The sequence below is a fragment of the Candoia aspera genome, chromosome 4 (genome assembly GCF_035149785.1).
Source record: "Candoia aspera isolate rCanAsp1 chromosome 4, rCanAsp1.hap2, whole genome shotgun sequence".
Taxonomy (NCBI): domain Eukaryota; kingdom Metazoa; phylum Chordata; class Lepidosauria; order Squamata; family Boidae; genus Candoia; species Candoia aspera.
In genome coordinates, this window is record NC_086156.1 from 116,317,270 (window position 1) to 116,342,498 (window position 25,229).

General features: G+C 49.7%; 2 protein-coding genes across 4 annotated transcripts in view; one reads left to right on the forward strand and one right to left on the reverse strand.

Annotated features, from left to right (window-relative positions):
* The first annotated feature begins 877 nt into the window (after positions 1-877).
* RNF31 (ring finger protein 31) lies at positions 878-24,564 on the forward strand. Of its 3 annotated transcripts, none has more exons than XM_063301592.1 (21): positions 878-1,095; positions 1,538-1,713; positions 2,422-2,577; positions 2,682-2,741; positions 4,597-4,654; positions 5,620-5,809; positions 6,860-7,232; positions 9,867-10,139; positions 11,005-11,268; positions 11,917-12,099; positions 12,197-12,406; positions 14,211-14,384; positions 15,124-15,222; positions 16,236-16,325; positions 18,600-18,714; positions 18,895-19,013; positions 20,845-20,958; positions 21,098-21,155; positions 22,542-22,638; positions 23,708-23,882; positions 23,986-24,564. In XM_063301592.1, exons 1-21 carry the CDS (start codon positions 906-908, stop codon positions 24,037-24,039), a joined length of 3,228 nt encoding a protein of 1,075 aa, XP_063157662.1. In that variant the 5' UTR covers positions 878-905; the 3' UTR covers positions 24,040-24,564. The 3 variants fall into 3 exon arrangements, 2 of the variants coding, with proteins under 2 accessions (XP_063157662.1, XP_063157663.1); XM_063301593.1 differs by having other exon boundaries at positions 904-1,088; positions 1,567-1,713; XR_010067854.1 differs by lacking the exons at positions 23,708-23,882; positions 23,986-24,564 and having other exon boundaries at positions 904-1,095; positions 20,802-20,958; positions 22,542-22,617.
* Positions 2,211-25,229, reverse strand: part of NEDD8 (NEDD8 ubiquitin like modifier) — a 130,718-nt gene continuing 107,699 nt past the window's right edge. Inside the window, exon 5 of the transcript XR_010067855.1 lies at positions 2,211-2,224. The gene's annotated coding sequence lies outside the window, so the exon portion shown is untranslated. The remainder of the gene's footprint in view (positions 2,225-25,229) is intronic.

A 25,229-nucleotide genomic window follows, 5' to 3' on the forward strand; every position in this document is an offset into this window, starting at 1 on the left:
CTGCGGCGTCCCCCGCGGCGGGGAGCCCCGGCTTGTGAGGTAGGACCGCTCGTCCCCGATGCCGCTGGTCCTGCGTTGGGTTCGAATCCGGTTCGGCGGTGCTGGGGGGGGGGCAGCGGGCAAAGAGGAACCGGATCGAGCTACTTCGGGTGCGAGGCGAGGGGCGGCTGCGGGGAGGAGGAAGCGCCGCCCGGGGTGGCGCCGGAGCCCGACCCGCGGCGTTTGCACCGGCCGGAGCGATCGGGGTCGGGGTGCTCCGCCGATGGGTGCTCCCGGGGGGAGAGACCCCCTCGCCCCGCTCGGCTTGCAGCTGCGCTCCCTGCTGGGCTCCCCCGCTTGCTGGGGCTTCCTAGGAGGCTTGGACTACAGTTCCCATCCTCCCCGGACTTATGCTCTGGGGGTCACGCTGAAAGGGGGGGCTTGAAACCCCGCGGCCACGCTCCCCCTTCCCGGATCGTGACTTCACTCGCGCGAGGCTTTTCTCGCGCACTGTCCGGCATCGCTTCTCCGGCTTGACAGAGAAGACACGGGTCTTTTCCGCTTAGGCCCTTCCCACGTTTTCGCCTGTTGTTTATAATCCCTTCGGGGTCTAAAAACCCAACGGTTTTGAGGCCCCTTATTTAGACCAGGCTTTTCAAACTTGGCGAAGTTTGAAAAACACTGATTTAGACAAACTTCCCTGGCATAAAGCTTGGCCTTTGGCCTACCTCCCAGGGTTGTTGTGAGGTCGGGCAGAATAACTGCGCCTGCTTTCCAAAGAACTTTTGCTTTTTCTTCCCTGCAAAGGAAGCAAAAAGTTCCCCAACTTGCTGGATGTTGCAAAACGGCATCTCATCCGTCTTCTGTTTTCTCCCCCCCCACCCCCCCCCACCCCCCGCCACCAATTTTCTTTTGTGGTGTCAGCCATGGGGGAGGTGAATCGCAAGTTCGCCTCCCTCCGGCAGGAGCTGGTAGCCAACCTGATCAGGAGCCCTTCGGAGCAGAGCCCCGAGCTTGTGCAGCACCTGGTGCAGCTGTCAATGCCCCCTGCCCAGAAGTACCTGGAGATAGATGCCAAGGGCATTTTGCAAGCCAACATCAAGGAGCAGGTGAGGAGTGGGCAGGGCAGATGATAGATCAGCTTGTGTAGCTTGGCACGTAGATGCTTTACCGGTAGAATGCCTGCCTGTAATGCTAGTTCTACCTGTTGGGGGGAGGAAACCGCCCTCGTAAAGGCGGAAAACTAAGCAGAGATGGAGGAATAGGATTAAACCTGGTTAGGAAGCACAGCAGAGTTTAGGGATGCTGGGTGTAAGGGGCCAGGCACAAGCTGGGGTTCAGGGAAGATGGGTGGGATCCTGCTTGAGGCTTTTTTCTTTCCATTGGGATAGCATCACACCAGTGGGGAATTTAAGTGGCACGGTCCTCAACATTCCATTTCAAAACAAGGGTTCTAGTCCTCAAGAGAAACAGTCTGAGCACCGTGCGGTGGGCTTCAGAGAAGCTGCCGCACTGTTCTCGGCGGTTGTCTTGGTGTGTTTGCGGCATCGGAGGAAAGATGCCGCTGAGCTGCCGACCCCTCCCCAGCTCCAGGTGGACCTGCGCCTGATATCCACCGCCTTCAACATTCTGGAGAAATATGGCCGCAACCTTTTGCATCCCAACAAACCCCATTTCTGGCGAACGGTCAAATTCAATAACCCCGTCTTCCGGGACACGGTGGACACCATCCAGGTGAGAGCATGGGGCCCTGTCCCCCCCAACTCGATCCCCCATCTTGGTTGTCCCACTTCCTTCCCACCTCCCCCAGGTTTAAATATTTATTCAACTTTAAATAAAGTTGAGTTTTGGACTGCTAAAACTGGAGGAGAACCCTGGGGAAGGCGGGAAGGAGATTGAAGGGAACTTCTCAGTGGTGCTGAAAAGGGCCAATTTTGCCTTTTTTTTATATCTGGTGAATTTCCAGGAATGGGCTGAAGGCATGGTAATACTGCATGCTTCTTCAGAGGTGGGGCAGGTCCTCTCGGACGTGATCCTTTCTCGAGGATCTTGTTCAGGGCTGGGAATCCCTGAAAATCATTTGTCAGGGCTGGGAATCCCTGAAAATCCATGAACCTCATACCATCTTCGGGGCCTCCAAGATTACTGTACACCGTCAACAATTTAGCAGAGCAATCTCCCATAATTTCTTACAAGCAAAGGACAAGCAAAAGAGGTGTGTTAAACTTTTACTGGGCTTCCCACTCTCTGTTCTGCTTAGTTCACCATTAATCCCACTTTCCCCAGCATCAGCAAACTGTGTGTGTGTGAGAGAGAGGGAGAAAGAGAGAAAGAGAGAAAGAGAAAGAAAGAAAGAAAGAAAGAAAGAAAGAAAGAAAGAAAGAAAGAGACCCCTTTGCCTGCCTTCCAGATCTGCTGAAATTGTGCCTTCTTTTCCGACAGGGCGGGCGGGACGTCCTCCGGCTGTACGGCTACTCTGAAGAAAAGGCGGATGGGCTCCACTTCCCGGACCACCAGCTAGAGCCAAACATTCCCCAGGTGGCTTCCGTCACAGTGGATGTGATGATGCTCCACACGGAGCTGAACCTTCTCCTATCGGTACGGGCCGGCCAGGAGACTGAGCTGGGCCGTGGGGGGCTGGGGAGCCTTTGGGGTCCCTGCCGAGAGCTGAAGAACGCTTGTGATCTTTTCTCCCCGCCTAGAATGCTCATCCCAACCCTCAGGCGTTCCAAGAATTGATGCAGAGAGAGCACAGCTTACAGGTGAGCTGGTCTGCATTGCAGGCTGGGAGGTAAAGAATGGAGCACGGTGTGGAAAGCTTTGTGCTTTTATTCCCACCCCTTTTTTGTGCCTTCTGGTCAGCCTTAATTTGCAGCCCCTACCCTCTGGAATGAGATCCCCCCGAAATCTGTGCGACCCCCACCCTGTTGGCGTTCTGTAGATCTTTGAAGATCTGGTGGTCCTCCCCGGCTTTGGACTGAGTTGGATGGGGGCCCTCGTTGGGGGTGGCTTTGCTGTTCTTATGTTTAAGTCTGCATATAGCCATGTTTCTCAACTTTGGCCGTTTCAAGATGTGTGGACTTCAACTCCCAGAATTCCCCAGCCAGCCATAGTGTCCAGGTCCCATCTTATCTCAGTTTGTCTTTTTTTTTGTAAGTGTTAATCCTTTGTGAGCCACCCAGAGTCGGTTAGAGTCAGGTGGTGCCTGAACTCAATTAAATTAATTATTAATTAAACTTAATTAATTAATTAAAAAGATCCAGTTTGGTCTAGTGGTTAAGGTGCTGGGCTAGAAACCAAGGGGCTGTGAGTTCTAGTCCCGCCTTAGGCATGAAAGCCGGCTGGGTGACTTTTCTCTCAGCCCAGCCCACCTCACAGGGTTGTTGTTGGGGGGAAACTAGGAGAAGGAAGAAGTATTAGGTATGTTTGCTGCCTTGAGTTATTTATAAAAATAATAAAGGGGGGATAAAAATTAAATAAGTAAGTAAGTAAGTAAGTAAAGGACCGTATGGCCCAGTCCCTGCCATTTTCTTGGCAAAGTTTTTCAAAAGTGGTTGGCTGTTGCTGTCTTCCTGCGGCGAGACGGTGGGTCTGGTTGCCCTAGACTAGAGGGGGCATCCCATAAGCATCAGTCGAAGCTCTTGTTGAAGTCAGCTCCAGGCTCTGCAAGCCGTTTCCCCCCCACATTGATTTAAAATGAAAGGACAGGGATCTGACGATGCAACCCCCACATGGCATTTTCAGCACCAGGATTCATCTTGCGTTCTTTTCACACGTAGTTCCTCTCTGGGGCTTCTACCCCTTTCCTTCCTACCAACCTTCTTTGGTTCAACAGCTCAGTTTGTGGTGGGGGGCAGGTGGACACATTATCTTACTGTTGGTCAACACACAGTTGCTGCACATCCAGTTCCTTGTCCATCAATCCAAGGAAAAAGATCTTCTGTACCCCTGGATAAACCAGCTGTGGTCCATCACCTTCTCAGTCAGGGTTTCATAATCCCCCACCAGAATGGGCTGTGCTGGCTGTGGATGATGAAGGATGGAGTCCCGTACATCTGGAGTGGGGAGGACTATAAACTGGTCTGGGGGCTGATCTTCAGGATAGTTTCCCAGTTTTCTTCAAGGGCCACCCCCAACTGAGGGTGTGCTAGTTTGGCCTTGAAAGAATGAAACCTTGGATGAAGTTTCCAGGCTTGGACTGAGGTGAGGTGGGCCTTACAGGTGGTCCTCACTTAACAACCACAATTGGGACCAGAATTTTGGTTGCTAAGCAAAATGGTCATTAAGCGAATCTGACCCGATTTTATGACCTTTTTTGCGGTGGTTGTTACGCAAATCACTGTGGGCGTTAAGCGAACCACGTGGTTGTTAAGGGAATCACGCAGTTCCCCACTGATTTTGCTTGCCAGAAGCTGGCCAGGAAGGTTGAAAATGGTGATCTCGTGACCACAGGAGACAATGATAAATGCAAACTGGTTGCCAAGCGCCCAAATTATGGTCATGTGACTGTGGGGATGCTGCAATGGTTGTTTTTTTCAGCAGCGTCATAAGTCTGAGCCATCACTAAACAAATGGTTGTTAAACGAGGACTACCTGTATTCTTCTATCTTTTCTCAGGTCAACATCGCTGCAGACGCCATGTCACTGAACCCATTTTCGGCCATCTCTCACGCAGGTAATGGGATGCTGAGAGGCTGGTGGGGAGAAACACTTACAGGTTGGTGGTGGCGCCACACTCATGGGACTTCATTTGTGATGCAAGTCCATAATCAAACCTAGATGCAAAATCTTGGTGGGTAGAGATAAGCCAAGAATGAAAGAAAAGGATCTTTTAGGGAAAAGAGCTATTTCTTTGCCTCTGTGGTTAAACACTTGAAGGTCTTTCCAATCTATGGCAGATCACTCACAGGCTTGCTAGTAGATCCTGAATTAATTTCTGCCCACCTCTGGAATACAAGATGATGCACATTTGCATCTGAAAGTTGAGTCCCCAGATGCAGACAGATGAAATCGAGTCTTGTTTTTTTCAGACATAAACAAAACAAAACTTGAGAAAGTTTCTGGCCCCTGCTGTTTCCTAAAACTTATTGCTTGGGTTTATTTTGGCCTGTGAAGTCACCCAGAGCTCGCTTTGATATATTCAACTAGGGTTTCTCAACCAGGGTTCTATGGTACCCCCGGGTTCCGCAAGAGCTCACTAGGGGTTCCCTGGGAGATCACAATTTATTTAAAAAATTATTTCAAATTCAGGCAACTTCACATTAAAGAGGTAAGTTTCATTCTTTATTTTTAGTTTAAGAACACTGTTAATGCATATAGACAGGCCTACGTGTGAAACGGGCATAATAATTTTGTAACTTCTGGCCTATGTTTGAGCCTGAATGGGCAGGGGTTCCCCGAGGGCTGAAAAGCATTTCAAGGGTTCCTCCAGGGTCCAAAGGTTGAAAAAGGCTGTATCAAACATCCGTGAAGGCCTCTCTGATGGAGGGTTTTTTCGCTGATGTTTAAAAGGCAACAGGAGTGTATTCAAGAAGCCTGCCAACCTTTAATTTGCAGCATTCCTTTCGATTGCAAAGTTCTCTTTTTCTTGGCTGAGCAAAGAGTCAGCTATCTTTGTTTTTTTCTCTCTCCGGCCTGCAGGGAACCTGCCTCCAGACACCTGCCTGCTTTGTGGTTTGGAAGCTCCGTCTCAGCACTGTTCAGCTTGCAATCAGAGTTTGTGTCCCAACTGCGACTGGCTGTTTCACAAACACCCTTCCCGGTCGCATCACCACCGAGTGCCCTTGAAAAATCAAGCGTGGCAGAAGCCCCCCCCACCGCCTCCCCCCAGGTAGCCTGTACTTCAGTGTTCCTCAGCCTTGGCAACTTTAAGCGGTGTGGACTTCAACTCCCAGAATTCCCCAGCCAGCATGGCTGGCTGGGGAATTCTGGGAGTTTAAGTCCACACCGCTTAAAGTTGCCAAGGCTGAGGAACAATGCTCTGCTTGGAAGCGTCTCAGCTAGCCTTTGCAGGCCGGGGTCACCTGGGCCAGCTAAACAGGGCGTGCCTGGAAGAGGATGCAATTCCTGACATCTGCAGCTGTGGTTTGGAAATGCAAACCGGTCCTCCTTTTTCCCCCTTGTGGAATTTTTCCCACCAGAGAATTTATCCGGGATACTCTTTTAGCGAAAAACAAAACCATGAAAAAAGGCTGATGTGGGCTTTTCATGCTGGTAATGTTCATTTTTCTCCTGTCAGGCCCTTGAAAACATTCATTTTTCTTCTCTCGGCCCTTCGTCTCTTCCTTTCCCGAGAGGGCGTATGAAATCCTGCCTTCTCTTTCCTGCCTGTGTCTTCCAGGCACCTTGGACTACAGTTCTCATCTTCCCCAGCCAGTTCAGGGCTGGGCTACCTGGTTGAAAAGAAGAATTGCAGTCCAGACCTTTTGAAGGGGATGTTGGTTTCAAAAAAAGTTTACTGAGGATTTTACCTGATGGCCTTTTGATGAGTTTGCTGTTAACTGTTGTGACAGACAAGCAATTTTCTTGGTGCCTGTCAGCCCCAATCCTAGGAAATGGTTTGGGTTTGAGATGGAGGAGGTTGGCTTTGGGTAGTGTTTAAGACTTCAGGGATGTGAGTTTGTAAGTGTGGTGTCCTTGACTTTTGGAACAGCCTTCTTGGTGCTTCTAGATACGTGGACTTCAGCTCCCAGAATTCCCCTGCTGGCACAACTGCTGCAGAGAATTCTGGGAACTGCAGCCCACACCTCTGGAGAGCCCCCAGCTTGGTTGTCAGCCTCCTACATGTATTGAAATGCTGTGGCTGAAGCCATGTTCCTAAGTCACAAGATCAGATGGTGTGTCCTGGTGTATTAAGCGTCTGATTCTCGTCTGTTTGAAGCCTGTCCAGCATCCCCTCCGATACTGCTTCCCTGCGGTCTCCCCCGGCCTGCCACAGCCTCCCCAGCCCACGGCCCCCGTGGCGTTGTGCGGCCTGCCAGAAGAACAACGATGCCCGCTCCGTCCTGTGCATGGGCTGCGACCGGCCCCGGGGGTGCAAGACGCCCCAGAACCCCAGCCCGGAAGAGGAGCTGAGCAGCCTGGGGCAGCTGGCCAGAGGGCGCTGGTCGTGCCAGACCTGCACATTTCAGAACGAGGCGGCTACTGTCCTGTGCGCTGTCTGCGAGAGGCCGCGCCTGGCCGGGAGACCAGGCACCGGTGATGCCAAGCCTCTCATAGCCTGGGGGGAGGAGAGCAGACCCCAGCAGGAAGATGTGAGTAGGGGGGCTTCAGAGGGAAACCACTTTCTAAAAACTTGTTTCTAAATGTTTTTAACCGTTGGTAAACCGCCCAGAATCTCTGGGAGTTGGGCAGCATATAAAGTGAATAGATGATGTTGGTGGAGTTCTCCAATCTTTTGCGGTTGGGAGGCGTATCAGAATATTGGTTGTGTGTAGCGGGCACTCTCACAAAATGGCTCCTGCCTTGGCTGTAATGGGGGCCCATCACGAAATTCACTTACGTCTTTATTGATTTCGCGATCTGTGTAGCCTACCCCGTTCCTCTTGGGCTGCCAGCCTTGCGAGGGAGGCCAGATCAGGAAACCGACTCCAGAGGGAGAGTAGAACTCTACTGAGACAGGTTGCACCAGCAGTTCTCAAAGGGCAGCCTGGGGAGACCCTCCCTGAGACCCTTTCAGGGCGTCTGCGGAGTCAGATAAATATTTTGAAATTTTTCAGTGTTAATCTCTAATACAGTAAATATTGAGAGGTACGGCCCACGTAAACCAAAGCTCTCTGGGGTCCTCGATCGTTTTTTAGGAATGTGAAGTTTCCCACTTGGATTCTATATTTATATTGGTTATTTTAGTTTGGTAGATACCGATTTGGTAATTTTAGGTGTTGAGGTTTTAACGGAGTATTTTATTGTAAGCCGCCCAGAGCCCCCCTCTTTGGGGGGAGATGGGCGGTAATAGAAATGTGAAAAATAAATAAATAAATAAATGGATCTTGAGACCAAAATGTTTGAGAACCCTTGGGCTATATAAACAGCATTTACAAGTCTGCTTGTGTTTTTCCTCCCCACCCTCTTATACCCCCTTGAGCCAAGGGGTTTGAGCCTCCTCCTATTGCTACCTCCTTTTTCTGGGCTCAAGGAATGCTTCTGCCCTTGTTTCTATAACAGCTTCTAAATATTCCCTTCAAGGCCATCTCCCTGCCTCTCTCCATGGACATACAACACTTAGAAAACCCGGATTTATCCGCATGCTGCCTGTGACCCCTTTTAGTCCCTGCTATTCGCAGCCTGGTCCTTCCTGTCCTCCTTTCGTTTTTTTGCTGTGCTTTGGACAGACTTCCAAGGAAAGCCCTGGGCTGAAGCCACCCCTATTTAAAAGAAGAAAAAAAATTAAGAATGCTTCTGAGACCCATATATAGCCCAGACGTATCTTTTGAAATAAAGATAATATGGAACAGCATATATTATCTATTTTTTTCCCCTAATTAAAAAAGTGAAGAGGGCCAGGCACTTTGTGACCCAGAGAGAGATAATTTAAGAGTTGAATTAACTAGCACTGCCCCTTCCTGTGGCCAAGATCAGCTTTCCCCCACCCGGCATCTAGGATTACCATTCCTTACACACTTGGACAACCTGGCCTTTGAAAATTATGGAAGTTATATTGGGAATATTTTATCAGGGATCAGTAAGAAGCTGTGAGGCTGGAGGGATTTGCAGATTGGGTTTCATCTGAAAGCTGCTCAGTCGAGTAGCACCTAAATCTAATAAATAATAATATTTATACACCCCCCATCTCACTATAAAAGTGACCCTTTTAAAATAAAAGTACGTGAAGGGAAACGGCAGCTACATTCTTATTTCTTTTCAAAAGCTTGAGTTGTGTCTGATAAAAACATAACAAGGGCCTGCAGAAAATTTGGGAGCGTCGTTTGAAAATGACAACTTCTGGGTGCTGCTTAAAAAGTTAGAGCCTGAAAGAACAGGCCAACGTAGAAAGCTTTTTATCTCCTCTGGCTGCTGTCTACCTTTCTCCTAAGTTGATTTTCCTTGTTATATCATCATGAGGTCTAGAGCCTTGCTTTTGAAGGACAAGCGGGTATCAAAATAGTTGGGATCAGGGATGGCTGGTGCACATAATGCCAAATTGGTGGCTTAGCCCCCCTGCATGTATTTTCTGGGCCAAGGGTTCGCCTTGAACCCCTTGAGGTGATACTGGGAAATAGCACGCTTTGGGGAAAGGAAGGATGCTCAGCCACTGCAGTGGCATGTGGGAAAGACCCCGGGAGACTGAGCAAAGAGACGCTGCCAAGGGAATGGTCAGCTAAGAGATGGCAGAGCCCGCAGCTGGATAGTGGGTGGGATAAGAGGCTCGGAAGGGAACCTCCCTAATTTCTCAGGCTATAAAGGAGACAGGAGGGGAGAATTGTACTTCCAGATTTGCAAGATTCTGTCAATGTAGTTTTACAATAAAGTAGATTTAGTTCATTTGGTCGTGTTTCCTGTCTGGCCTGCCTGGTAAGGCTGACATCAATCTTGCAAGTCTCCTTTACAGCCCGAGAAACCAGGGAGAGTCCCTTCTGAGCCTCTTGCCCGGCCCACTGTCCAGCTCCTGGCTATGCCATCTCTTTTCTGACCATTCCCATGGCAGCGTCCCTTCGCCCCATCTCCCAAGGTCTTCCCCCTGTGCCATTACAACCACCGGCTCCACATCACCTCCGAGTAAACAGGACTGGGGCCTCGAAGTCCCTGCAAGGCCAACCTTTGGCTAAATTTCAGTTCGGCGTCTCTCGTAAAATCAATCCCTGCCTGCGGCTCTCGGGGTCTGATCTCAGCTGTGCCCGGTCTTGCACGCCAGCTCTAATCTAGAGCACGGAACCCCTCTCTTCCCACAGGTCCCCAGCTGGCAGTGCGAACACTGCACTTTCCGGAACAGCGTCCGCGGCCGGATATGTGAGATGTGCAACTGCACCAGCCTGCACAGCAACCCCCAGCCGCCCTCCCAGGTGGAGAAGGAGGAGGTGGGGAGGCTGAAGAGAGAGGTGGTGGAAGCCCCTGCAGAACCCAAGGGGCTGTGGAAAGCCCCACCCGTCTTGCCGGAGGACGCGGAGCATCAGCGGCAGGAGAAGCTGCGGGAGGATGGGCAGAAGCTGGTCGCCATGGTCAGGGTGAGCTCTCCCCCACCTCCAGATAACCGTCGGCCCACGGATTCCTAAACGGGTCTTCTCCAAATTGCTCGCCAGCAGGGGATTCTGGGAATTGCAGTTCAGCATCCGGGTGTGCTGCGTTTTGGAGTCCCAGGGGCCTCTGAAGAGCAAACCTGGCTGAACTTTTTGAGACGGTCCGCTGTCCCCATAATATTATTTGGTTTAGGCTCAACCTGTAGGATTGAACCCCTGTGGTTTATAAGCCTTGGCTTACGGTTTGGTGTATTGCATGATCCTAGGTCATTGTGGTTTGTTCGGTAAACCATGGCTAGGCGCTTTGTGACAACCCACCTTCTGTTTTTCTCTTGTATGCACGCTCTCACCCTTTTTATATACCTATATATAGTATAGATATACAGTATGTATAGATTACCTGTAGCACAGACATACATTTGGACGTACTTAGACCTAGATTGATCTATCATCTCCTGCCAAGGAAAGGATCTCCAAAAACTGCCCTGGAGAGTCTGCAGTTTTGCCAGACTGTGAAGTTCAGTCTTTTTTATTTTCAACCCCAAATTCAGGGTATTTTTCCAAGAGAGGAGCAGCTGAAGGAAAGCTGAGGTTATGGGGATTAACCACAAGGGCCAAGAGCCTCTTCCTTGCTTAGCTGTGGGGTTTTTGGCAGACGTTGAATAGGGAAAGGGGCAATGGGGTGGGATGGGATTGTGTCCTCTATGGAGGGGGTATCCCTTCATCGTCTATCTAGCTCATTCTCATCCTGGCCGATATAGTTGCCAACCAGCTTTGAAGCTAAATTTGGCCCTCTCTCTGCATTCCTGGTCCGGTTGACCTGGCTCCGTCCTTCGCTTTTTCTGCCCTGCAGGAGGCTGAAAGCGTGGGGGTGGCCCCCGAGATGGTGGCAGCCGCCTTGTGCTACTCGGGAGCTGAGCTGCCCCTGGCGTGGCTGAATTCGGAGCTCCCCTGCGTCCTGGAAGGCATGGCAGAACTGGCCACGCAGCAAGGGGAGAAGGAAGCCGGCGGCGGGCTGGGTGCCATCACACTCCAGGAAGTCCAAACTGCGTGGGTGGCGAGCCGGGGGGACGTGGACGAAGCCATCAGCCGATGCCTCAGTGCCCGCCGCAGCAAGGTCAGTCTGGCCAAGGTCCCTGGGAAAACACGGCAGGAGACATTGGAAGGTGGAGTTGCCATTCGGAGTCCCTTGGGCAAGATGGCGGGAGTGGGTTGGAAAATCAGGGTGGGGTCCAAGACAAGGATTGGGAGGGGAGGAGGCTGATCAGTGGGTGGGGCTTACGGGTTTCAAGCTGAAAAAGGGGAAGGGATTCAACAGCTGAGAATATTGTTGGCCCACGCATTCCTAAATGGCTCTTCTCCAAGTTGCCCACCAGCTGGTGATTCTGGGAATTGCAGTTCAACACCTAGGTGTACCGCATTTTGGGGTCCTGGGGGGGCTCAACTATGCCCAGTTGAGAGTGTGCGTAGTTCAGGGCTGAACTGTTGGCTTCTTGGTGTTTTCTGAGCTCACTCATTTTCCTGCAGACTTTTCATTACCTGACTAGGGAACATCATCACATTTTCAACCTTGGCCACTTTATGATGGGTGGACTTCAACTCCCAGAATCCCCCAGCCAGCATAAAGTGGCCAAGGTTGAGAAAAAACACCGCTCTAAAGGTATGCCAAATTTGCTGGCGGAAGAAGGCCCTAACAGATGAAGGTTGGGATCCGGCTGTGGGGAGGTGATGTGGGGCGCCAGCCCGAGCTTCCTTCCCCCAACAGGTGCGGGAGCTGAAGGCTCTGGGCTTCGAAGAGCGGGGCCCCGTCTTGCAGGCCCTGTACCAGAACAATGGTGACCTGTGGCGTGCGCTGGTGCAGCTGCAGCGGGCCCGCTTGGTCCCTTTCCATCAGCGGCTTTGGGAGAGCGAAGACCCCCCCGTGGACTTCTGCAGCCCCGACCGGCAGGTGAGGGGGGGGAAGGGGTGTGTGGGGGGGCCTTCCTCCCCGCCGGCTCTGCCTGCGGGAGGCGCCACCGGTCCCTTCTCGTCTCTCCCCTCCCCAGGCCCTGCTGCGCCGTCTCCTGGCCTCCCTCTCTCTGCCCAGCTGGGGCCGGGCCGAGCTGGTGGTCTCCCTGATGCTCGAGCAGCCCGACGAAGGCTGGGAGCTGGCGGACATTGTGGAAGCCGTCAAGGCCTCGCCCAGCCGCGACTTCATCAAGCGCTTGCTCAGCTGGGAGTGCGCCGTGTGCAGCCTGGCCTTGCCGCGCAACAAGGTACCGACGTGCCCGAGGGGCTGGCCAGTTCTCGCCGGCCAATAACAGTCCGCTTGTTCTTCTGTGTGCATGGCGGTGCTTGAGACGTGTCCTCCTTTCTGCCTCTCTTCTTGGGAGCAGAGGACCCGGGCTGGCCAACGATGGGACCGTCTTGCCTCTGCTTTCATGTCTGCTCTGAGCTGAGTGTGCAATAAGGGAGTTGTGGGAAACTTTTCAGTGCTGGTTGCAGATGTTCAATAAATTGTCACCTGCTAGATCAGTGTTTTTCAAACTTGGCCGCTCAAAGATGGGTGGACTTCAACTCCTAGAATTCCCCAGCCAGATAAACAGATAAAATTATGTTACCTCTTTTCCACCCAGTCCAGCCCCAATCCTCCATCCCAGGAAATGTTTGTACAGGTAGTCCTCGCTTAACGACCAAAATTGGGGCCAGAATTTTGGTTGCTAAGCAAAGCGGGCATTAAGTGAATCTGTCCTGATTTTATGACCTTTTTGTGGCAGTTGTTAAGCAAATCACCACGGTCATTAAGCAAGCCATGTGGTTGTTAAGCGAATCATGTGGTTTCCCATTGATTTTGCTTGCCAGAAGCTAGCCAGGAAGCTCGAAAATAGTGATCACATGACCACGGGATGCTGCGATGGTCATAAATGTGAACTGGTTGCCAAGTGTCCAAACTGTGGTCACTTGACTGTGGGGATGCTACAATGGTCATAAGTGTGAGGACCAGTTGTAAGTCGGTTTTTCCAGCACTGTCGTAAGTCCGAACCATCACTAAATGAATGGTTGTTAAGCGAGGACTACCTGTGTTCCACATTTTTCCTCTGTTGGAACCCTTGGGAAGTTTTACTTTTTGTGAAGAGTCGGGCCCACCAAATCTTGGATGCTTTTGTCAACTTTTTACTTTCCCTGCTATTAATGGGAGCTCCATCTTCCTCAAATGGTGGCTGCAGGTGATGGGGACTGTAGTCCAGTGCATGGTTGCAGGTGGGGAAAGGCTACAGCAGGCTTTGACAACAGTGTGCAAAGTGTGGCAAAATGCACATTCCCTTCCCTTTCTTCTCCCCTAACTCTGAAATTTGGAGGTCACCCCATGGATTTGGTTGTGGCTGATTTCAGAACGAGAGTGTTTGGCGTAGTGGCAAAGGCATCAGGCTAGAAACCGGGAGACTGTGAGTTCTAGTCCCACCTTAGGCCCAAAGCCAGCTGGGTGATCTGGACCAGCCACTGTCTTGCAGCCCCAGGAAGGAGGCAATGGCAAACCCCTTCCAAAAAACCTTGCCAAGAAAACTGCAGGGACCTGTCCAGGCAGTCTCCAAGAATTGGACATGATTGAATGGATAAAAAAAAAAGAAGACTTTCATACAATACAGAATCGACTTTCAGAACTCACTGCCACAAGACCCAAACAGGCACTGCCTAAGATGGCTTAAGAAAGGCTTTCAGTGGTTTAACAGAGGGCAGCTAACTAACCACGACGGCTGCAATAGGTACATTGATGGCATGAAGTGGCTGAGGCCAGGACTGTGAATGATCATTATTATTTATGTTGTGCTTTAAATCTGTTCTGAGGGTTAAAACGATCACATTTTTTCTAATGGGAAAAAGTAAAAAAACTGTCCTAAAGGGAGCAGGGCTCCACATGAGCTGTTAGTTTTCACCTTTGCACCTCCAAAGTGAAACTAGGGAGAAAAAGCTGGAGGAAGGAATGTCTCTGGGGTCCTGGGATGCTCTCTGACGGAAGCCGACACCTGGGCCGGTCATCTTCGGGGCCTCCCTCCAGCCGCGCTCTCCTGCCCTTCTCAGATGCAGTCGCTGACGTCGTGCGAATGCACAATTTGTCCAGAATGCTTTGCCCTGCACTTCACGATTGCCGTGAAGGAGAAACACATCACGGACCTGGTGTGCCCGGCTTGCTCTGAGCCAGAGATCAGCGATGAGACAGAACTTCTCAACTATTTCTCCACCCTTGATATCCAGGTGAGGCCCCCCGGCTCCATTTCCCCATTTGGCACGGGCCCCGGCCCCTCTCTGGGGGCCCTTTCGTCCTTCTTCCTGCCCCGGGCGATAACCAAGCAGGGGAAACCGGATTTTCCGTTAAAAGAAGCACTGAGTGGAGGTGCCACAATGTGTGGGGATTGCAGCTGCCGGATTAGCCTGCTGAGCATTTAATTCTAACGCATCTGGAAGAGGACAAGTTGGGAACATAGTAGAAACGGAGGGGTCCCCGAGGCCATCTAGTCCAACCTCCTCTTATGTGCAGGAATCCAGATCAAGGCATCCCCAGCCAACGGCCATCCGGGCTGAGCTCGAAGCCATCCTGGGTCACGACAGCCTGGCCTGCCTCTAAATTAAAGCCATTTCTATGGGGTGATTGAGAAAAGGGGGCCATCTTCTGTCTGTGAGTTTCCAGGCCTTTGCAGAGCACTGCTAAAGTGCTAACAAAAAAAAAAAACCTGACAACTTAAACCCTTTGTGTCCGATCCAGGGCCTATGTGGGGTGGGAGGGGGGCAAAAGAGTCAAGATGGCTGGGCTCCACTCATGCAGGCAAGGATCCTGTCTTGTCTTTTTCAAACCCTGCCTGCGTCCTGTCCCACCTTGGACGGAGGTGAAGGGACCGGATTCTCCGGACTGTCTTGTTGATTCTTTGCAAACGTTTTGGGGTGCATCCGGGGGTCAGCCCCTGAATTCTTTTCTCTTTATCGGCCTTCTCCGCAGTTGCGCAGTTGCCTGGATCAAGAGACGTACGAACTCTTCCACAAGAAGCTGACGGAACACGTGCTCATGCAGGACCCCAAGTTTCAGTGGTGCACACATGTGAGTTGAACCAAGGTTGCTTTTGTTTCCAGAAAGAAGGGGGAAGCCAGCCGAAAGCTGGGGGGGGCGTGAGAAAGAGAAGGGAGCCCCCCCACAAAGTCACCAAGTGAGTAGCTCAGCTTTCTAAGAGGCTAGGTGACCATCTTTCCCAACCCGGATCCCTCCAGGTGGGTCGGGTGACTGCAATTTCCATCATCCCACTCGTGGGGCCAGTTGGGGTGATGGAAGTTGCAGTCTCATTGACCGGGAGGTTTCCTAGCCGGGGAAGACTGGTGTTTGAGATTGACCTGCTCACCTAGGAAAGCTGCAGGGATCAGTTACAGGCAGTCCTCGCTTAACAACCGTTCGTGTAATGATGGTCCAAAGTTACGACGGCCTCGGGAAAAGTGCTTTACGGCCTGTATTCACACTTACGACCATCGCAAACCATTGTACCACCCCTGTGGTCACATGATCACTATTCAGGCACTTGGCGCCTGGCTCACATTTACACCCCATTGCAGAGTCCTGCAGATCACAGTTTGCAACCTTTTTTGCTGGTTTCTGGCCAAAAAACAAAACATCCATTGGGGAAGCTGGATTCACTTAACAACTGTGGTGATTCACTTAATGACCTGTGATTCCCTTAACCACCATTGTAAAAATGGTTGCAAAATCGGGTCCAGTCACGTGGTGACTCACTTAACAACCACACCACTTAACCAATTTTCCAGTCCCTATTGTGGTTGTTAAGTGAGGACTACCTGTAATAGGTTCCCTGCTTTGGCTGGCTTAATTTGCTCAGTTTCTGAATAAACGTCGATCCGTAATAAATGTCAGTTCACTGCCAAGTGGATTTGGAGCTGGTTGCTTTTACAGAAATCCCAAATGCCCAACTGATTGAGGTAGAACTCCGTCCTGTTCAATTTCTTTTTTATTGAAGGCCAGCCTCTGCTGTCACTTCCTGGAGCTGGGAAGGTCAGTTTGTGGCCTGGGAGAAGAGGCTAACCTTTGACCTTTCCCCCTGACCTTAGTGCTCTTTTGGCTTCATCTACGAATCGGAGCAGCTGGAAGCCAAGTGCCCACAGTGCCGCAAAAGTTTCTGTGTCCAGTGCAAGCGTCAGGTGGGTGAGCCCTGTGGGTGACGTTGGCAGGGGAAGGAGAACCACGGTTCCCGGTTCTTTGCCCACCCGATGGAAGCGGGTTGCAAGCTGGGCGGCTGAGAGGGGGGCCAACCCTCCAGGCTTTTCTTCAGACCTAACCCCAGCTGCTGTTTCATGCAATTTGGAGGAAAACAGCCCTGTTCGGCTCTTAAGGTCTCGACCTGAAGCGTGGCAGAGGGACCTCGCAGGTGAAATTCCGGTCCAGAACGGTCTCCCTGGCACTTACATTATCATCCTTGGGGCACCAGATCACCGCCTGCTCAGTTTCCTGTGCCTTTTTTTAACGTTTCCAGAATGTTGGCGTTCTGCTTTTCCTTAGCGATTTGTGATTGTGTTATATTACGATGGTCATTTATTAGTACTTCAGATTCAGAGGCATCCGGTGAGGGTTAAAAAATCAAGATAATGGCCACCACCGCACAATTGAAGCCCCGCCTCTTTTCTGTGGGCAAAAAAGAGGTAGGGCTTCAATTGTATGGCAGCAGCCACCAACTTGGCTTTTCTAACCCCTCCCGTGGACACCCTGTTTGGATTCGAAAACAAAACAGCGCTTCAGAGCCTACAGTAGTGTTCCCTGCAAGTTTGTAGACCTAACATTTCCTTTCCTGGGATTGCAAGCAGGCATGGAGGGCAGCTGAACAATGTAGCTGCTTTAAAGGGCTGCAGAGAGATGCTACGTTTGTGCTCCCCATGGGCCTTGGTATTAGTGTATATGTGTGTGTGTGTGTTTATGTATTTAATTGTACAAGCTGCTCCACTCATAGTTGGGGACTCTGGGCGGAGTGCATTGATAAAAATCCAAACTTGGTAAGGTTTTCGAGGAAGGAAGCAGCCAGCCTAGAGGACATTTTCCTGCAGCAGCCCCCACCCAGATAAGCCATCAGGGAAGAAACAAGGAACTGTCAAGGAGGAGACCCTCACCAAGACTGGCAAAGCAAGCTACTCTTTCTAAAATATAAAAGCCAGCAGACCCCGTTCTCCCTCACACTGATGTTGTGACCTAGCCTGGTAGTGAAACGTCTGCAGGGAGAATACCAGGAACTCAAGCAAAAAAGCCAAAACCAGTCTAAGGCAGGAAAAATAGGTGGAATACAAGATCCAGGAGAGCCAGTTTGGTGTAGTGGTGCAAGGCACCAGCCCAAAACCAGGAGACCATGAGTTCAAGTCGTACTTCAGATACAAAGCCAACTGGGTGACTTTGAGCCAGCCTCTCTCTCAGCCCTAGGAAGGAGGAGGCAAGGGAAGATCACAGTAAAAAAAAGGTGGCCAGGAAAACAGCAGGGACTTGCCCAGGCCATTGCCAAGGGTCGAGACTGATTCAAAGGCATCCACAAATTATTATTTATTTATTTTCCATCCTGCCTTTATTATTTTATATAATCGCCATCAGCATGTCGCTGAGGCTAACGCTCCCTCTTAACAGAACGGGCTCTTGCGCCATCTTGGTCCAATGCACAGGAGAAAAGCCAGGGCTTAGGGCTGTACCAAAGGCTAATAAAACATCCCAAGACATCATTTCTGAGAATCTTTTTTAATTGGTGGGGCGTTGCCCAAGATATATATTTAGATTTTTTTAATCCCGCCTTTATTATGTTTATAAATAACTCAAGGCGGGGAACATACCTAGTACTACCTCCTCCTAGTTTCCCCACAACCGCAACCCTGTGAGGTGGGCTGGGCCGAGAGAGAGGGACTGGCCCAAGGTCACCCAGCCGGCTTTTCTGCCTACCTAAGGCGGGACTAGAACTCACGGTCTCCTGGTTTCTGTCCTGGAGCCTTTAATCTCTACACCAAACTGGCTTGGTGGTGGTGGTGGTTATATGAGCACAACAGGCAGATAGTTTAAATGGATCTTTGGGAATTTCTCCCTAGGGTGCCACATTCCTGAGCCTCATTATGATTTTGGTGGTGGTGGTGACGATTCAAACATTTTGAACAGCTGCCCATCTTGTTACCAAAATATTCTTCCATAGTTTGGGGGTTCCCTGATCTCAGGAGCCTTGGTTCCTTGGTCAAATCCTTGTGTTAGAAAAGGAATCAGTGCAGGGCCCAGGCGAGCATTCCTGGGGAGCGAATTCCTCCAAGCAGGGTGCCATTACAAGGAGTCCCTTAGGCCCACCAGTTTTTTTGGGGGGGGGAGGAGGGAATTGCCTGCTTGGCATCTTCTCCTGGCGGAGAAAGTGGATGGAACGCTAGTTGCTAAATTTGGGGTCCTCTTCTCTTCCATGGCTGCAGTGGGAACCCCAGCATCAGGGGCTCGGCTGTGAAGGGTTTCTGGAATGGAAGCGAACCAACGACCCCGAATACCAGGCTCAGGGCTTGGCGGTCTATCTCCAGGAGAATGGGATCGGTGAGGATTACCCCCCCACACTTTCACTTTTGGGCCTGCCACCGAAAGCTCGGGGTGGCTCTGAGCCCAGAGAGTTTCCTGCACGAGGCAGGGAGTTGGTCCTGACGCTCCCAGTCCCCACAATCTGTGGTTGTGCCTTGCTCCTCAACTGCCTTTCTCTCTCTCTTTCTCTCCTTCCAGCTTGTCCAAAATGCAAGTTCTCGTATGCGCTGGCTCGAGGGGGGTGCATGCATTTCCAGTGCTCCCAATGCAGACATCATTTCTGCAGTGGCTGCTATGGCACCTTTTACGCCTCGAATGTAAGGATGCTCAGGGATGGGGGCTTTTTACGGGAGCCAGGAACTCGGTGCGCTGTCGCTGTTAAATTTCCCCTTGTTGGTTCTGCAGAGACAACCTTGGGGAATGTGCAAAGGCCGCTAGCAAAACACAGACTCAGCACGGGGAAATAAGATGGTGTGAGAAAGAAAATTAAAAATACTGGACCCCTCCTGTGTTGATACTGGCTAGAATAACAGAATCTTGAAAACCTCACAGTCTTCCCCTTCCCTCTCTCTTAACACTGGGAAAAGTCAAGGTGTTCCTTTCTCACATTATCTTGTCTTCCTGGGCTGAATCCATGTTTTGCTGATGGTCTTTGCGTACCTTGTTTAAGGTCATCTCTGCTGTTCTCTGTGATTTTTATTTGATAATGTTCTCTTGTGTATCTTCCAAATTGCACTTGCTCTTCACATCTAAAGTGAGCCGCGATTCAGTTCCATGTTTTTTAGAGGAGGGGAGCTGCATTGGAAAGAATATAAATATAAATTTAAATAAAAATTTAAATAATAAATAATAAACAAAATAACTAGTCTGTTGCAGAGAGAGGCTCTGGCCTCTGTCCACTGGGTGTTGCTGGATTTTTTTCTGAATACACTTAAATTGATAGAAATAGGTACACCATCCTTTAAAAAAAAGTCATAGGATATACAGGTAGTCCTCACTTAGCAACCACAGTTGGGACTGGAATTTTGGCTGCTAAGCAAAGCAGTCATTAAGCAAATCCGACCCAATTTTACGACCTTTTTGCGGCAGTCGTTAACTGAATCACTGTGGGCATTAAGTGAACCACATGGTTGTTAAACAAACCACGTGGTTCCCCATTGATTTTGCTTGCCAGAAGCCGCTTGGAAAGTTGAAAATGGCGATCACATGATCACGGGATGCTGCGACAGTCATAAATGTGAACCGGTTGCCAAGTGCCCAAATCGTGATCACGTGACCACAGGGACACTGCAACAGTCTTAAGTGTGAGGACCAGTCATAAGTTGGTCTTTTTCAGCACTGTCGTAAATCCGAACCATCAATAAATGAATGGTTGTTAAGCGAGGACTACCTGTAGGTTTCTAGAATTATAGCAGTTAAAAGTTGGCAGGGAATGAGTCTGGGAACGGGCATCTGCCGATGGGAGTTGAAAAAGACAAGATGGCTCTGCAATCAAAGCCTTGCCTTTGCTTACATGGCAGGGCTTCCATCTTGACCTTTTTGACCCCCAGCATGAACATCCCCGTTGAGGAAAATAGCAGAGCAATAGACAGACAGTTACCTGGATTGATTTGTAGATTTCAACCTCAGAATTTTTTTTAAAAAAGTGAAGATAAAAAGGTGGCTGTATGTTATTTTGCTTTGTTTGAAAAAAGCCAAACCACAGAATGGAATCAAACCCCAAGGTAATATTCTTATTTTCCCAGATGCATTGTCCATTTGATCCCTGAGACTGAGGATGCCTTTTTGGACTCCCAGTCCCACTTCTAAAAATATAATTTGAATAGACTTGCTCAACATCTTGATTTCTTGGAGCGAGGCTTTGTGAATGAAGGCGATGGAGGGCAGACTTCCCAGCAGGCTGCAGGCAAATCCATTACCCCAGATCCTGGTTTGTTCACGTGCACACCTGCTACTCAACTCTAGGCTGGCCAATTGGAGAAGGGCCAACTGGACTTCTGCAGGAAGCCGGGCTTAGCTTTGAGGCTCCTAGTTGCTGATTCAGTCACACACCATCTTTTGACCAGATCAGGAATGTGAATCAAATATTTTCATTTGGGGGGCAGTTCAAGCTGCCTCCCACCCTGGCCTTATTTCTGTCTCTGCCAGAAATGCCCGATAGCCCACTGCCCAATCCGGCGGTCCCTCCACGGGCACCATCCGCGCGACTGCCTTTTCTACCTGCGGGACTGGTCTGTGCCCCGTCTGCAGCGCCTCCTACAGGTCAGCCAGGGTTGGGGGGCTTCAGGAGCAGGAGGGGGGTGGAAGGAGAAGCCAGGGGCTGCAAAAGCCACAGGTGCTTAGGAGAAACACTTCATGGAAAGACAGACAGGAACTCACTCTTGACCTCTCCCCATCCCAGGATAACAATGTGGCCTTCAACACAGACCCCCCAGCGGGGACCCGTGCCACCCCTGGAGGTGAGTACAAAGTTTCCAGGAAATCCAGCTGCCACAGGATGGCTTGATTTTAAGTCCTGAACGAGAGATTTGTTAGCTTCAAATTATTTTGTTTTGTTTTGTTTTGTTTTAATTTTATTATTTTATTATGCCATTCTATTCTATTCTACTCTATTTTTTATTATTATTATATATATATTTATTTTTATTTCAATTTGTATAGCTGCCCGTCTTACATTTGTGCCTCTGGGTGGCTCACATAATTAAAACAACCAAATAACACAGCCAGTAAACAAAATACAGAAATCAGTAAAAAACACAATACAACCTGCCCCCACACACCCCCACTTAAAACCCAATTAAAAACCAAAAACTCTTGCACTACAGCAGTGTTTCTCAACTTTGGAAATGTTAAGCTATGTGGACGTCAACTCCCAGAATTCCCTAGCCAGCATGCGTGGACTTCAACTCCCAGAACTGCCCAGCCACCACGCTGGGGAATTCTGGGAGTTGAAGTCCACACATCGTAAAGTTTCCAAAGCTGAGAAACACTGCATTACAGACAGGAAAGGTTTCTCTTGAGGATGTAATGGGGCACCCGTTCCTTTTATTTTTCTGTGTTTTAAATAATTGCATGCATCTGTGATGCCATCCATCACCAAGAAGTACGCCAAACTTTTTCGTTAAGGCTCCATTGTTGCTCCATTAATGTCCTTCCACCTTTGTGGCTTCTGCCCGGCATTTTCAGCTTCTGGGTGCAAAAATTTCCTCTGAGCCTGGGAAAAAGAGCATCTTTGAAAACCTTGCAAGTTGCAGAACATCTGGGAATTCCTCCCTTATCTGGTAAAAGTTCATCTCCAACTCCCTTCTTCGACAGGAGTGAAAACAGCTCCGATCTGGCTAATTCAGTGATAAATGCAGTTGTCAAAGTGAAAGGGGTTAGCTGTTGAAATTTATTAACTTGTTGCTGCTTTTTCCCTTTCAGCTGTAGATAAAGGCATCTCAGCCAGACTCTTGGTCTTAGGATATAATTAGCTGTTCCAAATGTGACGGTAGAGCCCACCAATGATACCGTTTTCTCTTTTAGGATCCTCCTGCTTTCCAAGCAGCGGCTAAAGAGGCTGTGATTCAAAATACTTCCTAAATAAATACCTCTGTCAAATTCATGCAACCCTTCAGAGGTGGGGGCGTTAGACAGTTTTATTCAAGAGGCCGTTTTTGCTTTTTAACCACCGCCTAGAGTTTGCAACGGTGGCTGGGGTTTTGCTCGGTCGCCTCCCGAATTCTGATTTTGCCGACAATCGTGATAAAATGTCCCCCATTTTAACGAGTTAATACAAAATAGGCCCAATTGTAGGAAGAAATGTGCGTGCTTTAAATGTCAGGAGCTCCTTCCTCTGTACGCAGGCGGATGCCGAGTCATGGAGCAGAAGGAAACCATGGCAGGGCTGAAGGATGAGCCATGTGGGAAAGAGACGCCAGCTGAATACGCTGGCCTTTGCGAGTGAGTAAAAGCCCTTTTATGGGGAGTCAGGAAATCATGTCCCTTTCTCAGAATCCCTAGCTGCAGTGCAGTGGAGCTGAAACGTACGAGGTTGGGAGAAGCAGCATCAACAACATCTTGAGGAACATCATGAAGAGCATAGAGGCCAGGTTGCGCGAATTATCCCTCTCTATCTGGCCTTGGTCAGGCCTCCCTTGGAGAATTGCGTTCAGTTCTGCCCACCCCAGTCTAAAAAGTCCAGAGAAGGGCTAGCAAGACAGCGAAAGGACCGGAAACCAAGTCCTGTGAGGAACTGTGAAAAGACCGAGGGATATTTAGCTTGCAAAGAGAAGGCTGAGAGGGGACCGGATGGCTGTCTTCAAATACCTGAAGGGCTGTCACACTGTAGAGCAGTGTTTCTCAACCTTGGCCACTTGGAGATGTGTGGACTTCAACTCCCAGAATCCTCCCAGAAGTGTGGACTTCAACTGCATGTATGGACATGATGTGTGGACATCTCCCCGATGTATGAGATGTGTGGACTTCAACTCCCAGAGTTTCTCAACCGTGGCCACTTGAAGATGTGTGGACTCCAAGAATGGCTGGCTGGGGAATTCTGGGAGTTGAAGTCCACACATCTTCAAGTGGCCACGGTTGAGAAACACTGCTGTAGAGGGTATGGACTTATTCACACTTCCTCCGGAGGGTAAGAGTAGCACGAACGAGATGGGTCTTCAAGGATGTGGATACAGATGAGATGTTAGGAAGGACTCCTTGACAGGAAGAGCTGTCGATCAGTGGAACAGAATTATAGCACTGTGGTCTCTTCCCCTTTGCTGGAGGTTTTCAGACAGGCTGGATAGTCCTCTATCAGGGATGGTGTAGTGATCCTATACTGGAGAGTAGTTGGACTTGACCTCTTAGGACTCTTCCAAGTCTATGATTCTAGGAGGGGCAGCAAGATTTTAACTAGATGGTGGTTCTGGGAAGGGGCCCTGGAGACATGGTGAGCTGTGGCTATGATGCGAACTGGCAGGGGCCAGAGAGCCAGGTGTCACACTGATGGATGTCCCCTGTTCCCTGACACTAGGGCACACTACAAGGAATACCTGGTCAGTCTCATCAACAGCCAGGCCCTGGACCCCGCCGTCCTCTACACCTTGCAAGAAGTGGAGATCGTCTGCCGGCGACACCTCACCGCCGCTCAGCTGCTCCCCCAGGGACCGGCAGAGGATGAGGAAGCCTACCGTGGGCGCTTGGTCCAGGTGAAATCAAGGCTGGAGATTTCGCAGGTAGAAAGGCGAGAAAATCTGGGTGGTTCCTACTCCTCTAATTGCTCTGATTGCTTTTGTCCCCAATCTGCTGTAGATTCTGAGAGATGAGGTTCCTCTCGGCTTGGAAATCCCACGAAGGCGGAAGTAGACTTAGGAAATCACCTGGGTGGAGAAAAGGAGAAGGTGTGATCGTCTGCCGCATGGATGGAGAAGAGAAACGGAGAAGAAGAAATGTGTTTTCAGAGGTCTCATTTCAGATGGATGGTTCAAGTTGCGGGTTCCTAAGATGCAGTCTTAAAGCCCTCTCTGGGTTGGGTTTAAGGGTTGTGTTGTTGTACATCCTGTTTCTTCTTGTGTGATACACACCCAGATGTCTCCTCATTGGGAGCACTTAGAAGGAGGTGATGGAGAAAGCAAAGGATTTTAGATTTCCCGTAAGGCTGTTCAGCAAGTTTTTGATTTTATTCTTAAAACTGTATCCAGATTTTGCAGTGGGGGGGGGTAGAATTACTGGTGGGTGGATGTGTGAATGAAAAGGATGCTATGCTTAAACTGAAAGTTTCTTGTTCCCGTTCTAGATCTATCCTGCTACTTTAATTCAATTTGTTCTTCCAGCCTGCATGCCTCCTGGGAAATGCATTGGTCTGAATAAAATTTATTTTGATAAACATGACTCTCTTTTTGCTGTCCTTAATATGTTTCCTGTGTCCTAGCATTTAGATTTTTCCACTGACAAAAAATATGTGTTAAGAATAAACATCTGGGTGGGTTTTTTTTCCCTTTTCTCCAAATTTGTGGAAAACACCTGCCAATTTGGAGTTCGTTAATACGGATGCTTAGGAAGCGAAGATGTCCCAATCCAATTAAATGTCAGAGGTGTTCTAATTTGCAACATCTTGCAAATTCAGCATCAAGCTTCGGATGATTTTCCTACCTTCTCCTTGAGCAGCTAGAGAATTTGAGGATTTCTACGTGGCTTGAATGTTCATGTATCTAGGAAGTCAGCTGTCCAAATAACAGCCATTTCCCACCTGTTTCTGCCTTACACACTTGTTGAATGTGATAATAGGCATTGTTGTCATAGATCTAGATATTCTGCTTGCCAAAAATTATAATTCAGATACGATATGCTGGGCCTTTACCTGTCTTTCAGTGGTTAGGTCTTTAAGCCAGTGTTTCTCAACCTTGGCAACATTACGATGTGTGGATTTCAACTTCCAGAATTCCCCAGCCAGCCATGTTGGCTAGGGAATTCTGGGAGTTGAAGTCCACACATCTTAAAGTCACTAAGGTTGAGAAACACTGCTTTAAGCCTTTGAAGGTTAAAGGTATTCATTG

Excerpts from the sequence above, each read along its gene's own strand:
- RNF31 (XM_063301592.1), top strand. The coding sequence starts at position 906 with ATGGGGGAGGTGAATCGCAAGTTCGCCTCCCTCCGGCAGGAGCTGGTA. Across the intron at positions 4,655-5,619 it reads TTCGGCCATCTCTCACGCAG|GGAACCTGCCTCCAGACACC; the intron begins GTAATGGGATGC and ends TCCGGCCTGCAG. Across the intron at positions 11,269-11,916 it reads TCAGTGCCCGCCGCAGCAAG|GTGCGGGAGCTGAAGGCTCT; the intron begins GTCAGTCTGGCC and ends TTCCCCCAACAG.